This window comes from Triticum dicoccoides, chromosome 5A, assembly GCF_002162155.2.
Source record: "Triticum dicoccoides isolate Atlit2015 ecotype Zavitan chromosome 5A, WEW_v2.0, whole genome shotgun sequence".
Taxonomy (NCBI): domain Eukaryota; kingdom Viridiplantae; phylum Streptophyta; class Magnoliopsida; order Poales; family Poaceae; genus Triticum; species Triticum dicoccoides.
This window is the reverse complement of record NC_041388.1, coordinates 637,292,463-637,308,929: the sequence shown is the minus strand read 5'-3', so window position 1 is coordinate 637,308,929 and position 16,467 is coordinate 637,292,463. Positions and strand designations below refer to the sequence as shown.

The 16,467-nt window shown below is 48.5% G+C and overlaps 2 protein-coding genes across 2 annotated transcripts in view; one reads left to right on the top strand and one right to left on the bottom strand.

Moving 5' to 3' along the window:
• LOC119300273 (hydroxyproline O-galactosyltransferase GALT5-like) overlaps positions 1-3,092 on the top strand; it is a 3,668-nt gene extending 576 nt beyond the window's left edge. Inside the window, exons 2-8 of the mRNA XM_037577291.1 lie at positions 2-482; positions 682-926; positions 1,040-1,327; positions 1,413-1,541; positions 1,637-1,810; positions 2,273-2,380; positions 2,483-3,092. Coding sequence (XP_037433188.1) covers positions 2-482; positions 682-926; positions 1,040-1,327; positions 1,413-1,541; positions 1,637-1,810; positions 2,273-2,380; positions 2,483-2,692 — 1,635 coding nt within the window. The 3' untranslated portion in view covers positions 2,693-3,092. The remainder of the gene's footprint in view (position 1; positions 483-681; positions 927-1,039; positions 1,328-1,412; positions 1,542-1,636; positions 1,811-2,272; positions 2,381-2,482) is intronic.
• A 1,356-nt stretch (positions 3,093-4,448) lies between these two features.
• On the bottom strand, positions 4,449-6,544 carry LOC119303632. The gene is made up of 2 exons (XM_037580763.1): positions 5,373-6,544; positions 4,449-4,783 (listed from the first exon to the last, which is right to left on the bottom strand). Exons 1-2 carry the CDS (start codon positions 6,445-6,447, stop codon positions 4,701-4,703), a joined length of 1,158 nt encoding a protein of 385 aa, XP_037436660.1. The 5' UTR covers positions 6,448-6,544; the 3' UTR covers positions 4,449-4,700.
• Positions 6,545-16,467: the final 9,923 nt, after the last annotated feature.

Sequence of the window (16,467 nt, the reverse complement as noted above, 5' to 3'; positions counted from 1 at the left end):
CCGCGCCAACTCCTCCTCCGCCTCCTCCATCGACGCCGCCGCCTCCTCCGCCTTCGCCGCCGCGGCTCCCCTCCTGCCCGACCTCCTCTCCCCGTCCGCTCCCGCCTCCTCCTCCTCCTCCCCTTCCCCCTCACCGTCCGCCCCCGCGTCCTGCCCCGCCACCGTCTCCGTTCCCCGTGACCGCCTCGCCAGCACCCCGGTGGCCGTCGAGCTCCCGTGCGGGATGGCCGTTGGCTCGCGCGTGACCGTGGTGGCCCGGCCGAGGAGGAGGGACGGGGCGGCGTCCTCGCAGTTCATGGTGGAGCTGCTGGGCACCAAGGCCGTGCAGGGGGAGGAGCCGCCCAGGATACTGCACTTCAACCCCAGGCTCGCCGGCGACTTCACCGGCCGCCCCGTCATCGAGCTCAACACCTGCTACCGCATGCAGTGGGCGCTGCCGCAGCGCTGCGAGGGCCCGCCGTCCCGGCCAGAAGACGACAGAGGTGAGCTCCCTCGGTTGCAGAGTCTAAATTTTGCTTTAATCCCATCGTTCGCTAGGAAATTGAATATGCTCCTTCGATTGCAGAGTACTATTCAGTTTGGAAGCTATTTGTTCGTTAAAACTAAAACAATTTGCATCACTCAATTTGCTTGATGCCGTCAAAACCAAAACAATTTAACATGCTGGTTTTGTTCTTTCAGTTGATGGCGAAATCAAGTGTGAGAAATGGACTCGGGATGATGGCCCCAAGACAGATGAATCATCATCAAACATAAAGTGGCTGCTCGACAGTTTGATCGGCAAACCGGAGCCAGACGAGGTCTCTGTCGATCAGGCATACCCCTTTGCAGAGGGCAAGCTCTTTGTCCTAACCATCACAGCTGGTCTTGAAGGCTACCATGTCAATGTCGATGGCCGACATGTCGCATCCTTCCCTTACCGCACTGTAAGAATTTTGCCATGCCTCTACAGAGATTGCTCGTTGCTTACTTACATAGTATATCATGGATGGAGAACTTGTTATCTGACGGGCTGTCAATCTGTTGGTTTAACTAACAGGGTTACAATCTCGAGGACGCGACCGGCCTGTCGTTGAACGGGGACCTTGACATCGAGTCGATTTCTGCCGCCCATCTGCCCAAATCACACCCTAGCTTCGACCCACAGCGATACCTCGAAATGTCTGAACAGTGGAAGGCCTCACCTCTGCCGACTGAACCTGTCGAGCTGTTCATTGGCATCCTTTCTGCAGCCAACCATTTCGCCGAGCGGATGGCCGTTCGCAAGTCATGGATGATTGCCACAAGGAGATCGTCCAACAGTGTTGCCCGGTTCTTCGTCGCTCTGGTAAGCACCTGTGGATGATTGATTGCTACACCTTAACAGTTATATTGCTGACTTCTGCAAACTCTAATAGAAGACTTGTTTACAGAATGGGAAAAAAGAGGTCAACGAAGAACTGAAAAAGGAGGCAGAGTTCTTTGGTGACATTGTTCTGGTCCCTTTCATGGATAGCTATGACCTTGTTGTTTTAAAGACTATTGCCATTGCTGAGTATGGGGTAAGAAAAACTAATACGTTTTTAACTGTTCTTCGATCATGCTTCAGCTCCATCGACAAAAATGCTCATTCTGACCTTGTCTATTTTATTTATAGGTGCGAGTTGTGCAAGCGAAATACGTAATGAAGTGTGACGACGACACATTTGTTAGAATTGACGCGGTGTTGGATCAAGTGAAGAAAGTAAAGAACGGGGGGAGCATGTATGTGGGGAACATAAACTACTACCACAGGCCTCTGCGATCTGGAAAGTGGGCTGTAACGTATGAGGTATGATATGATTCAGCTTCCTTTGCAATACATGTAGCATGCTTTTTCCTTTAATAAAAAAACTGAAAGAATCCTTGTGTGTTGGGCACTTGGGCCATGCAAATTCCTGCATTGGTGTGACTTGACCTCCATTATTCAGCATATTAATGCTTTACGGGTCATATCTGTTAGTTCCCCTTTCCAGTCTCATGTTTTAGTGCGTTCATGCTAGCCTCTGCCTTTCCTAAAGCAAGCATGGGTTTACCTGGTAGCTGGAGCTATGATTATGCTTGCAAATGAATTATTGATCAACCTATCAACACAGGGTGTTATATTTTACAATACCTGGTAGTGGTATTAGAGTATGATATTTCTTTTCCGAAAAAAAGTATGTGTCATAATTGTGGTAATTTTCTCCAGGTAGTAGTGATATATTTGACCCTGCATACATGAGTGTGTTGTAATTTTCCTGCTGCTCTTCAGGAATGGGAAGAGGAAGTATACCCACCTTACGCAAACGGACCGGGCTATGTGATTTCATCAGACATCGCTGAGTACATCGTATCCGAGTTTGACAACCAGAAACTGAGAGTAAGTCACCACCACCATCCTTGTCAGCAAGTAAATATCGAAGCATCTGTGTAGTGTGTCTAGAACCTAATAAACCGGACGCGTTTCCCTTGACTGATGCAGCTGTTCAAGATGGAGGACGTGAGCATGGGCATGTGGGTTCAGAAGTTCAGTAAGACTCGCCAGCCGGTGGAGTATTCGCACGACGTCAAGTTCTTCCAGGCCGGCTGCTTCGACGGCTACTACACGGCGCACTACCAGTCGCCGCAGCACATGATCTGCCTCTGGAGGAAGCTGCAGTCCGGGAGCGCTCAATGCTGCAACGCCAGATGACAATGAGGCTGCCTGGTAATTGAAAAGCAGCACCCGGGCTCTCTGCAGAATCAAACAGCAAGGTTGAGTTCGAGTTTGATCTTTGATTTGGAGGCTCTCTGGAGAATTAGCTTGCGTAATTCGCTCATTCTTTTGGTCAGTGGCTGGTTAATTCAGCTACTGATTCTGACACTAGCTAGATGCTGACACCATGTACATGTGTCAATTGTTTTTGACCTAGGAACTAACAGCTCTGCTGATCTCACCTGTATACCGGTTGTTCTCATATATACATATTAGATGTTTCAAGTCAATCATTTTTTGTATTCAGAGGCACATGTATGCAATGTCGATTCCACATGCAAGTATGATTTACCTAAGAAGTATGCATGTATACACCTTCTATCGCAGACTGGGAAAGTCTTTTACAAACTGACTGGACTTAAAACTCTTTGCAAATTGCAAGCACGGAAGCAAGCACTTCTTAAGCAGAGTTCCCACAAACATGACTGCAAGCATGAAAGCAACAACTTCCAAACAAGGAGCAAACTGAACTAAGTCTGAGCAAGGGGGTTCGAGAGGAACCCTGGAGGAAGTTATGGCTATAGTTTGGATTGTTATGGTTTGAGAGGAACCCTAGAGGAAGTTATGGCTATAGTTTGGTTTTCATCTTAATGAATCTTAGTATTTGTATCACTTGCTAAGATGAGAATTATAAATACATGTGAGACCATGTTTTGGCAGTATGTAAGAAGACGCCCCTCCCACATGATAATCGTAACAATCATGTGTGCCGGTGGTTTAATGATGTTACCAAATCCCTAGGAACAATGCCACCACTACTACCTTCACAACCACAACCACAAACACTTTCTCAGTTTTTATTTTTGTAACTAAAATACATAACAGCACCACTTTTAGTTTCTTAGTACTTCAGTTATACCCTTGCATCCTATATTAGTTGTAGAGAGTCTAGGTAAAGTAACGGTAAGTACAGGGATAGTTGCGTAAGTGGCATACGGAACTTGAGAGATTAAGACACCTACCTTTAGCTCCCTTTTGGTTCGGCACTCATATACTTACACATCCACATTGGAGAGTGCTACGATAACTCCTTGCACTTCGGGATTTCTAGGAGTGGTTGGCCACTAGTATCGACCCGTTTCAAGGCACGAAGCAAAGGTGCACGGCGTTTGGGCAAAGCGGGCATATTTGGTTTCACGAGGAAAAGCGCTATGATCCCTACCGCAAGGAAGTGATCCGTCAACGCAATTGGAAGTCGCTCAGCCATTGTTGGTACAACATTCAAGAGTGCGTCAACAAGTTTTGCGGCTTTATTTATCCTTTAGGTGGTTCAGACTTCAGAGTCATTTCATGAATTCTTTCAGAGAAGACATGTAGGAACCAACACATGTAAAGAGCGGTGTTTTAGGAAGTCAGCTATTTTCGCTCCCCTTTATGTTTTACAGTCACTCACACGTATATTGCAAAACATATGTAAACATAAGTTTGACTTGAAGCATTTCTCCAGAAATCTAACAGGCAGTTTCTATTAGTCCGGTTGCTTCGATGCCGGTGGCTACTACCAGTCCCCAGAGCAGATGGTCTGCTTGTGGGGAAAATTGCTACTGTGTGCATTGTCAATTCCACACTTCACCATCTGCTTGTGGAGAAATGCCAATGAATGCAGTATGAGGGCCAGGAGTAACAGCTTAGATCTCAGATGAAAAACAGAGAGACAACACATGAGAAGTACACATGCTTAAAAGTACCAGTGTCCACATTTCGAATTCAGACATGATATTCAGGTCATTTGCCATAGTAGGTCAGCCGGTTCCCGTTAGACCATCATCACGCCGTGCTTGCTGCCGCCATACTTCTCACGATGACAAGACTGGAAAGGTCTTTACAAAATGCAAGCGGGGGCGCAACACTCCTAAACAAAGTTCCATAGCCCTACTAAACTAACACCAAGTGATGATCTCACTGCAGATCCAGAGCCACACTTGTGCCACATCTAACAACAGTACTACCGCCTCCCTCTTGCTCCAGCCCGGCGAACACTTGAAGCACCAGCTCTCTGCCCCTTGCTAGTGGAAGCTGCTTTAATTGCTGTAGAAATGCACGAAATCAGAATAATGTAAAAACAATTGATTGTTGAATCGGGTTCACCTTAATGTACATTTTGCTTACTCAACAATAACAAAGGCCAACAAGTGGCACTAACGCAAACGCACCACTAACACTAGTCCAGATGTTCATATAATCATCTTTCTTGAGCACAAAATTGTATCATCATGTATAAGGTTACTTGCTAAGAAACATATTTTCATCTTATATTGCTTAGTGCCACAGACATATTGTACCAAAGGATTTTACAGGGTTTATATATGTGCACGCCACATATATAAAACCTGTAAAATCAGAATAATATAAAATCAATTGACTGATGAATCAGTTTCACCTTAATGTACAATTTGCTTACCCGACAATCACAACGACTAACAAGTGGCACTAACCCAAACACACAACTAAGCCCAGATGTTCATAGAATTATCTTTCTTGAGCACAACGTGCGCCGTCATGTGTAACGCTACTTTCTAAGAAACATATTTTTCATTTTATAGTGCTTAGTGCCACTAACAGACCGTGTCAAGGGATTGTACAGGGTTATATATATGCACATAAGTAATACTAGTACCTGGGATGTAGAAGCTCATGTAGGGAGTGATGTTTCTGCCACGACCAGACACCATCCTGACTTGTCGAGATTTGAGATCGACCATGTAGGAACCAAGACATGTGCTCACAAATATGACTTGGGTGCCCTTGGCGACGCCATTAATCCCATAATCAACTGTTTGGGTCATGAGAGCCCCGGCAGGGAGCAGCTTCCTAAGATCGATTATCCTGAGCTTTGTCCATTCCATGGCTCCCTTCGGTCCAGCTCCAGCCTCCCCTGACCACATGGTTAGATTTGTGACATTCACCATAGCAATGAATCCGAGGCCACCGCCTTGCGCCGTCATGAGACGCCCCTTGCCAGCGATCGGCTTCTCAAACTTTGACAAGCAGAGTTTACCGAGGTGAAGCTCGATGATGCCATCGATGTTGAAGTAGAGTGTCTCTCCGACAAGGACGCTTGGCGCACCTTGGTTGGCACAGTAGGCGACCTTGGGGTGACCAACGGTGGTGAGCTCGCTCCACACGTGAGTCTCCGACGAGTACAGCCAGCCCGACGTGACTCCTGCATCATCGGTGGTCACGACGGCGAGACGGAAATGCCCTCCTTGGCAACCGTAGTGGTCGCAGCCTTGCGCGGCGCAGAGCACCGCCGCACTGAACCAGAGCACATGTTCGTCGACCGGAGAGAGCACGCGGCGCAGGCGGCCAGTGAGAGGGTCGAGGACGGTCAGGATGACGGCCTCCCCTTCCCTGAAGGAGCGGCTGTAGGGGGCGAGGAGCGCGCGGCCGTGGCGGCAGTCCAGGGGCCTGTCGACCAAGCGGCCACGGCCAGGGTAGACGGAGGGGAGGGCGGAGGTGCGGACGTAGGCACCGTCGTCCTCGAAGAGACCCAGGACGGAGGGCGTCCGGTGGAACTCGAGGTAGCGGCGGCGGAATCCCGGATCGGCGAGGATGCGGAACCAGGGCTTGCAGACGACGGAGGCGCGGACGAGGCAGGCGGGCTCTCCCGGCGGGAGGCGGAGGAGGACCGCGTCGACCAGCTCCGGCGCAAGGCGGAGTAAGAGGTCCTCTGCGACTGCGAGCTCGGCCATCGGCGCCGGCGGGCGGCGGCGGAGGTGAGGGTTTTGGTGGCGAGGAGTGTGGGCACTGTACGGAGCGAGTGAGGTTTCCTGTGTGTGTCTGCTGTGTTGTGTTGTGTGCTGGCTGCGTGGCTTGAAGAAAAACAAAGGATAAAAGGAAGTTGGAATAGAGGGTCTGCTAGGTGGGCCCCGGAAGCAGCGAGAGCGGGATTCAAAACGGGTCGAAGTTTTTCATTGTTAGTGAACACGGATTTTTGGCTCAAAATGAAACACGGATTTGAAAAAACTATCTGTGTAACACACATGATTTCGCCCCCCACCCCCCCTCAGGTTTACACATGTTTTTTTTTTCAAAAATATACTTCCTCCGTTCCTAAATATTTGTCTTTTTAAAGCAACTCCAACGGGCCAACCCAAACGGACGGCGTTTTTATCCGCTTTTTGTCCGTTTGGGCCGCCCGCCCGCCGTCCGCCCTCTTTTAGTTTTGGGTCGGCAGTGCGTCCAACGGGCCGACCCATTTTCATGACCGCGCGCGTTTAACATCGTGTCGTCGCCCTGATTTTGACGCTTCAGCACGCGGGAAAGGTTCGCGCGCGCTGGTTTTGGCGCTCCAGCGCGCGGGAAAGGTTCACGCGCGCGCCGCGGCCGGCGCTCGCTATAAAAGAAGGTGCTCTCTCCACACTCTGTCGGCCGCCCGCTCTCGCCGTCTCTGCGCCACCATGTCGATCCACCGCCTACACGCTTCGGATTTTCGCGGAGTCCGCGAGCGCCGCTCCGGCGCCTTCTCCGCCGAGATCTGGTTTCGCGAGAAACGTCTCGCCCTCGGCACCTTCGACACCGCAGAGGAGGCGGCCCGCGCGCACGACGCGGCAGCGTGGTGCCTCCTGAGGCCTCGTCGGGATATGAATTTTCCCAACGTGTCGAGCCAGCGGGCGCAGGATCTGGCGCCTCTCCCGCGGCTTTTCACCGACGAGGATCGTCGTGTTCACCGGAGGCGGCAGCGTCGCCTCGCCATCGCAGAGAAGGACGTGGAAGCCTTGGTGCTGTGGCGTGGAGGCTACCCGCAGGACATCGTCGACGAGCGCCAGTTCTACAAGCAATTGAGATCGGAGAGGGACGCGAGGAGGAGGGAGCGAGCCGCCTATCGGGAGGACAAGCGTTCGCGGAAGCAGGCAGCTCAATTGAAATTGAAGCTACGAGAAACGGCGGGTTGGGACTTTGAAGACGAGGCATGCTGACACCTACATTCAGACATCGGAGGAGGACATTACCGAGTCGGAGTTAGAAATCGATGAGTAGTGGTCTTTTCTTTTTATCTGTGTACGCTAGTGTCAATGTCAAAACCGGCGGATCTCGGGTAGGGGGTCCCGAACTGTGCGTCTAGGCCGGATGGTAACAGGAGGCAAGGGACACGAAGTTTTACCCAGGTTCGGGCCCTCTTGATGGAGGTAAAACCCTACGTCCTGCTTGATTGATATTGATAATATGAGTGTTACAAGAGTAGATCAACCACGAGACCAGAGAGGCTAAACCCTAGAAGCTAGCCTATGGTATGATTGTATGTTGTGATTGTATGTCCTACGGACTAAAACCCTTCGGTTTATATAGACACCGGAGAGGGTTAGGGTTACACAAGGTCGGTTACAAATGAAGAGATATCCATATACGCATTGCCTAGCTTGTCTTCCACGCCAAGTAGAGTCCCATCCGGACACGAGACGAAGTCTTCAATCTTATATCTTCATAGTCTAACAGTCCGGCCAATGAAGATAGTCCAGCTGTCCGGAGACCCCCTAATCCAGGACTCCCGCAGCTAGAATTATCTACGTATCCATTTTTATCTAAAAAAAATGGCCGGCGGCATCGGCGACGTGGCAGGCGGGCGAGGGTGTGAATCCAATGTGCCACCGACCAGCGGGCCCGGTGAGGAAAGAGGGCGAGCGCGTGCGCGTCCGTCTCGTGTCCGCCCCGACGTAAATCCGGCTCAAAAATGGGCCTGGAATGGGTCACCCGCGGACGAAAAACGGACGCGCGTCCGTTTGGGTCGGCGCGTTGGGCCATCACTTTTGTCCGTGCCGACCCAAACGGACGCGGGCCGACGAAATGGGTCGCCCCATTGGAGTTGCTCTTAGATATTCCAAATGGACTACCACAACCAGATGTATATGGACATATTTTAGAGTGTAGATTCACTCATTTTGCTCCGTATGTAGTCACTTGTTGAAATCTTTAGAAAGACAAATATTTAAGAACGGAGGGAGTATGAGATAAACATGTAAAACCAATACTAGAATGGCTTCTTGCATGCAACATTTTTAGAAATCAATTCTTGTGAGTTGTTTTCAACTGAAAATCTTGTATTTTCTTTCGTGAAATACGCAAAGCCTTGCATTATTCATTGATAGGCAGAGCTATGCAAAATCTATTTTTTAGAGGGGGCCGGGGGAGCACAAATAATGGATGTTTACACCACTTTAATAAATTCTTATTTTTTGTCCAGGCGGGGCTATAACGTGGCTCCACCTCTGGGTACAAAGAATTGATACATGTAAGGTTAGGCACGGGTTCGCAAACACACGTGGAGGTGCGATATGCAAAACCTAAGAATTACATGAAGGGGGAGTGCTCAACCCCAAAGAAAAAATGTTAAGTAATCCACAAGCCTCGAGCACAGAGGCATGCCTCATCGCGGATGGTTTTAGTGACGCGGGTAATGTGGGTCAATGGCGTCAAAGGTAAAGTCGTTCAGGTGTTTCCAAAGCCACCATGCAGTGAGGGAGATGGTGGAGGTGAATCCCTTGCACATCGAAGCCGGGGTCAAGAGGAAGGAAGCAGCCCACCACTCGAGGAAGGGGACATCGACGGAGATGATGGTTGTTGTGAGCCTACAACAGGAGAGGATCTCCTAGCACACTTGGCGAGAGAAGGGGCATCCGCTGAGCAAATGTTGCATACACTCCGACTCTTGATCACAAAGGATGCACGAGGAGTTGTGGGTAAGCTGCCACGAGCAAGCCGGTTGTCGGTCTAGCATCGTCCTTAGAAGGCTAGCCAGAGGAAGACTTTTATTCGTAGGGGGCACCCATGTTTTCCATGTCAGGCCCCAATGTGGATCAACAATGGATCTGACAAACAATTGATCATAGCATGACTTTGCCGTGTAGGATCCAGAGATGGTCAACGCCATTGCAGCTTATCTAGGGATCCAGAGATAGGACATTGATCCAGAAAAATCCTGATTCACCCATGATTTATCTCCAAGCCGCTCAAAATGCATTTTTGTGGTGGAAGCATTCTTCTCCCAACAATCCCAGAGTTACGGGCCTTGCCTTACGGAAGGTATGGATGATGAAGGTGTGTGTGTGCTTCTCTAATTGTCCCTCCCTTGAATTTCACTGGTGGGCCTGCCTCCATGAATTTCATCCCAACCATCCATTCCTAATCAGTCTGTAAAACCCCCGTAAACCATTCTGCATGTCTAGCATTACTCTCTTTTTTCTTGTGATACACACATTTTAATTCTGAAGTGAAAACATCATTTTCTTTTAATTTAGTCAAAACAATTGTCCGTGTGTGATGGTACATTTTCTCTTGCAGATAAAACAATATATCCATGTCCCGAGAGCTAGAGTGTAGAACTTAGATGAGCAGGTATGTGTTTGCTTTGTAATACAAAGTAGGGGGAAATCCTTTTTCGGAACTTAGATGAGCAGGTATGTGTTTGCTTTCACTCCTGATTTATTTCTGGGCCATATAACATGCATCTTTGTGGTGGTGGACGCATTTTTTTGGACATATACTGATATACTTATTTCATCGTGAGATGAATACATTGTTTTTCTTATTTAATTAACCAATTAAATTTCTGTTTGATGGCACATTTCCCCTTACCGATAAAACATTATCTCAGTGCTCTGCGAACAACTTTTCCACTCCATGGACTTTCATTCTTCGTAGTGAAAAATATTTCTTGATTCGAGGTAACATCTTTGCGTACAATGTAATGCAAACAGAACCATCTGAGGACATGTAAGTGATGTAACCCTTATCTCCAATTAATAGAGTCCAGGTTTTTTTTCAAAAAAAAAAACCCATCTGAGGACATGTTGGGAGAATACCCCATTGATCCCGTGATGCATAATCGTTGCCATAAGAGCATTTTGGTCCAAGTGGTGAGAGTAGAGAGCAAGCCTGACGATGTGGGTTCACAAGTTCAGCAGGACCCGCCGGCCGGCGCAACTTCATGCTTGGTGATCAGGAAGCAGCTCTGGCTCTCCAGAGAATCAAACAGCAAGGATGAGTTTGAGTTTGATCTTGATTTGAAGAATTAGCTTGCCTAATTCGCCCATTCGTTTAGTCAGTAGCTGATTAATACCCGCACCAAAATCTGAACTGGACTTGTACTGTCAGCTGTTTTCGCTCCCCTTTATGTTTTACAGTTACTTAGACGTGCAACCCAAAACATAAGTCAACATAAGTTTGATTTCAAGCATTTTCCAACAATGCTGAGAAATTTAACAGCCAGTCTCTACCAGTTCAGTTGTTGCTTCAACGGCCTGCTTGTGGAGAAAATTGCTACTGCATGCATCGTCGACTCCACACTTCATCGTCTGCTTGTGAAGAAATGCGTATGCAGTAGACCCTGGCCGGTAGAAAAACAGAGAGACAAAGACATGAGAAGCGCACCTGCTTAGAAAGTACCAAAGTGTCCACACTTCGAATTCTACTAGATGATATTCAGGTCTTTTTCCCATAGCAGTCTGCCGGTTTCCATTAAGACCATCTTCTTATCGTGCTAGTGTCCCCATATTTCTCACGCCCACAAGAAGACCACAAAGGTCTTTACTAAAATGCAAAACTTCCTAAATGAAGTTCCATAATCCTAGCTACTATATCTAACGGCACTACTACCACCTCCCGCTTCAATCCTTCATCCACAAGAGGGCTTGCTCCATTAACTTGAGCTTGAAAAACACTTGAAACACCAGCTCACTGGTCCTGGCCAGTACAGGCTGCTTCCATTGCTGCAGAAATGCAAGAAAATCACAACATCAAATCAATTGATTGATGAACCAGGGTCAACTGACTGTACATTTTGCTTACTCACCGACCACAAGGACCAACAAGTCATACGTACTAATACAACCACACTAGGTATCCAGATGTTCAAAGAATCATCTTTCTTGAGAACATGTGTCGCCATGTGTAAGGTTGCTTGCTAAAAAGTATATTTTCATTTTATGTTGCTTGGTGCCAATAATGCCACTGGCAGATTGTATCAAAGGGTTGTGCATGGTTTATATGTATACGCATAAGTGATAGTACCTGGGATGTAGAACCTCATGTAGGTTGCGATGTTTCTGGAACGACCACACACCTTCCTGACTCGCCCTGACTTTAGATCCATCATGTAGGAACCAAGACATAAAAATCCCCGACATCTACCACAGGGTAAGATTTGTGACATCTACCACAGCAGCGAATCCGAGCCCGCCGTCTTGCGTCGTCATGAGACGCCCCTTGCCAGTGATTGGCTGCTCCAACTTTGATAAGCAGAGTGTACCAAGTTGGAACTGGATGATGCCATTGCCATGGATGTTGAAGTAGAGTGCACCCCCGACAAGGACGCTACCCGCAGCAAGGTGGGTATAGGAGGGGGCATTGGGGTGATGAAGAGAGGTGAGCTCGCTCCAGACACGAGTCTCCGACGAGTAGAGCCAGCCCGATGTGACTCCTTGAACATCATTGGTAGTGACGACGGCCAGACGGAAATGCCCTCCTTGGCAACCGTGGTGGTCGCAGCCTTGTGCGGCGCAGAGCACCGCCACGCTGAACCAGGCCACATCCCTGTCGACCGGATAGGGCACGCAGCGCCGGTGGCCTGTCAGAGGGTCCAAGACGGTTAGGTTAAGGAAGTACCCTTCCCTCAAGGACCAGCTGTAACCGCCGAGGAGCGCGCGGCCGTGGCGGCAGTCCAGGGGCCTATCAGCCAACGAGGCCACGGACGACAGTGGGGAGGGTGGAGGCGGGGAAGAAGCTGCCGTCCGATTGGAAGAGCCCCAGGACAGGGGGAAATTGGATCATTTGCCACGTTTTATTTGGGGACTTGATGATTTGCCCCGCTTTAGTTAGGATTGGATCATTTGCCCCATTTTTCTTTTTCCTTTAGATCATTTGCCTTAAGTCATGTGTTAATGAATTATTAATTGTTATAATTCAGCAAATGGACGTGGAATGACCTTTATGCCCTACGATAGTTTTGCTATTTCTCTGCCTAATCTTCTCTCTACCTGGTCGAACGACGGAAGGAGTACCACTGTTTGTAAACTCATATATCTGGTACAGATGGGAGTAGAAGAGGGGCTAGGGAGACCACCTGCAACCACATCTGCAGCCCCGGGCACAAGCCCAATACGCCGACTCGCCGTGTACTCTCCGGCGAACACTACCTGCACAGCTGACTCAAGTACTCAACCGATGCTTTTCTTGGAGGCTATCTCCTCACGTAGCTCACTTACATATACATGTAGATATACACAATCCGCCGGCAGCAGAAGTCACGAAACGCACAGAACATGGGGCATGGCGATTAACATCTTATTTCTCTGATCTGCTGTTTGATTACCGGGAGATTACAAAACTGATATAGGGGCATAAAGGACATTCCACGTCCATTTTCTGAATTACAATAAGTAAGAATTCATTAAAACGGGTAATAGGGCAAATGATCAAAAGATTAAGGAAAAATGGGGCAAATGATCTAATCCAAACTAAAACGGGGCAAATTAGCAAACCTCCAAATAAAGTGTGGCAAATCATCCAATCTCCCGGGGAGGTCTTCCGTGGAACTTGCGGTAGCGACCGCGAAAGCCCGGATCGGCGAAAATGCGGCGCCAGGGTTTGCAGACGGCGGAGGCGCGGACGAGGCCGGCGGGATCTTCCGGCGGGAGGCGGAGGAGGACCCATCGACCAGCTCCGGCCAAAGACTGAGGAAGAGATCCTCTACGAGCTCGCCCATCGGCGCCGGCGGCGGAGGCGAGGGTTTGGGTGGGAAATGATGGAACGAGCGTTGCTTCCTGTGTTTGGGTGGCTAGTACCACACACGGTTCGGTTTAGCCAAACCTGTTCATGGACCACCTGGCCCGGAGGCCCGAACCCGAAGCCTGACATTCGGGCCGGGCTCGGGCTCCACTTTCTCACCTGAAGCCCAGCCCGAAAGCCCAAATAAAGCCTGAAATGCACATATAAACATATTTTATTCAAAAACAGGTATAATAAAATAATATAATATCTTGAATATGATTAATTTAATTAAAAAATGCCACTATTCATGTACTTGGGCTGTGCCAGGCTCGGGCTTGGGATTTTTTCTTCGGGCTTTGCCAAGCCCGTCCCGAGCCTGAGCCCGAGCATGACCCGGCCCGGCCATTGATCAGGTTTTGGGCTGGGCTTTATTGGGCCCAATCAATGATCAACTTGAGCTGCCTTGAACAGAAAAAAAAGGAAGAGGTTAGAATATAGGGTCTGCTAGGTAGGACCCAGAAACGGTGAGAGAAAAAAACAACGAGAGCAGGATTTGACTTTTTTTTTTGCAAAAAAACTTCCTACCTATTTATCAAACATCATAAACACGGGATTGCACAAAATATCTGTGTCACACACGAACATTTTGTACACGTATATGAAATAAACATTTTAAAAACCAATATAGGACAGCCTTCTTGCATGCAACATTTTTACGAAATAAATTTGTGATTTGTTTCCAACTAAAAAACTTGCATTCACCCACAATTTATTTCCAAGCCGTGCAAAATGCATTTTTGTGTTGGAAGCATTTCTTCCATTTGACACATACATTTTTCCTCGTGAAGTGGAAACGTCATTTTTCCATTTAACTAACACAATTTTCTATGTGATGAAATATTTTCTCTTATCTATACAACATTACCTCCATGTCTTGAGAGCTTGAGTGCGGAATTGTGATGAGGGGGGTGTGGGGGTTCACATCACTCCTGATTTATTTTCGACGCCATACAACATGCATCTTTTTGGTGGTGGAAGCATGTTATATTTCCACGTTAGATGAATACACCTTTTCTTTCATTTAATTGAAATAAATATATGTCCGGCGATACATTTCCTCTCATCAATCGAACATTATCTCTGTGCTACGTCTGCAACTTTTTCACTCCATGGATGTTTTTAGTCTTCGTACTGGAAATACTTCTTGATGCAAGGTCACGTGTTTGCGTACATTGCAATGAAAAAAACATCCGAGGAAATGCTTTTGCGCAGTCATGGATCTTTTTTTGCAATTCCCATCCTCCTTTATTCATTCATAACAAATGTCACATCATTTACAAGCATGAGAGCAATGTCCTTTGGAACAGACTCTAAGCAAAGATTAGGAGAGAAAAATCTAGCCAATCTAGCTAATTTATGTGCAACAAGATTTATTTCCCTAATACAGTTTTCACAACTATACGAGTAAAGTCTAAGGACATAAAACAACAATCATAAAAAAATAACACTTGCAAGTTGCAACAGACGACGAGTCCCCCACTTTCATGGTAGTGATCACTTCTATATTATATGAGTTGATCTCAAGTCTGTTGCATCAGCTAATGCATGCCGCCTAGACCTGGGAATGGTTTGGACTCAAACTTCAATTTTGGATCAGTTTTCCTATTGGACTCTTTTGGTTTGGATAAAATGGGCTGAGTTCCTAATGTAAGTTGGTTTGATTTGGATTATTCCTATTACTGGTTTGGTTTGGTTCGGTCTGGTCACACACCAAACAATCCCAAACTATTTCAACCCATTGACTACGAACCAAATCGGCCACCACCCACCAGCTTCTCCTCCTCACGGTTCGCATCGTAATGGCAACGTCCTCTCGTTGTTACTGCCCGGACCACGGACACGGCGGCGTGGCGGAACCAAAACCACCGTCTATGGGCTCAGGTCGTGCACTAGGAATATAAAAAAGGCGGGCTGAGGGCTGTGTGTAGAGCAGGTACCGGCCTAGAGTATCTACAACCGCACATGACAAGTATGATCTTTTAAACGTTTGTGGATAGGGACCGGACATTCCTCTGCATCCGGACATTTTATATTAGATTCTTAAATCCACAAAAGCATGCAAACCATAAAACCTACTCCCTCCGTTCCTAAATATAACTTGTTTTAGAGATTTCATTACGGACTACATACAGAGCAAAATTAGAGAATATACACTCTAAAATACGTCTATATACATAAGTAGTTTCTATTGAAATCTAAAAAACTCATATTTAGGAACACGGGAAGTACGTATACATAGATGATCTAGTTACTCCTCATCGGAGATGTCGACAATCTTCGTGCCTGGCTCTGACAGCATGGGCAGCAGCTGCAGCTCCGACGCCTAGCCTCCAACTGCTCCGCTCCGGCCTCCTCCTCCCCTATCTCCGCATCGAGTTCAGCAAAGAGCGCGTCGGCCGCCGTCTGCTACCGCAGGAGGAACTGTCAGTAGGCCTCCACATAGGCCTCATCCTGGATGGACTCCAGGCTGGCCTGCTGCTCCACCATCTCCGCGTCTTGCGGACGGTGAACTCCGCCTCCGCCTCCGCCATGTTGAACCCTGGAGTAGGCTGGTCCACCTCGTCCTCTTTTGGATCCGCCACCCCCATCGGCTCCGGCAGCAGCTCTCCCTCCTCCCCCGGCTGCTCCTCCTCCTCCTCCTCTGGCTTCGTCGAGTTTGAAGGCATCCCGACAGAGATGCGGGCGGCGCGCCTTGCCTAGACCGCCTCCTTGATCTGCCTCCGGCGCTTCGGCGTGAGCATAGCGTACGTGTTGATTAGCCGCCGGACCATGGCGATGCCGGAGAGCATGGGATAGCGGGCGAGAGGCGGCGGACGGGCTCGAGTGGCGCCACAGAGAAGGAGGAGGTGGATGGGCTAGGGTTGGGGGACGCCGGCCGGCTTAAATAGCAGGATTTGGCCTCGGACGGTGAGCCGAAGCGGCGCTACCCGACGTTCACACCACGACGA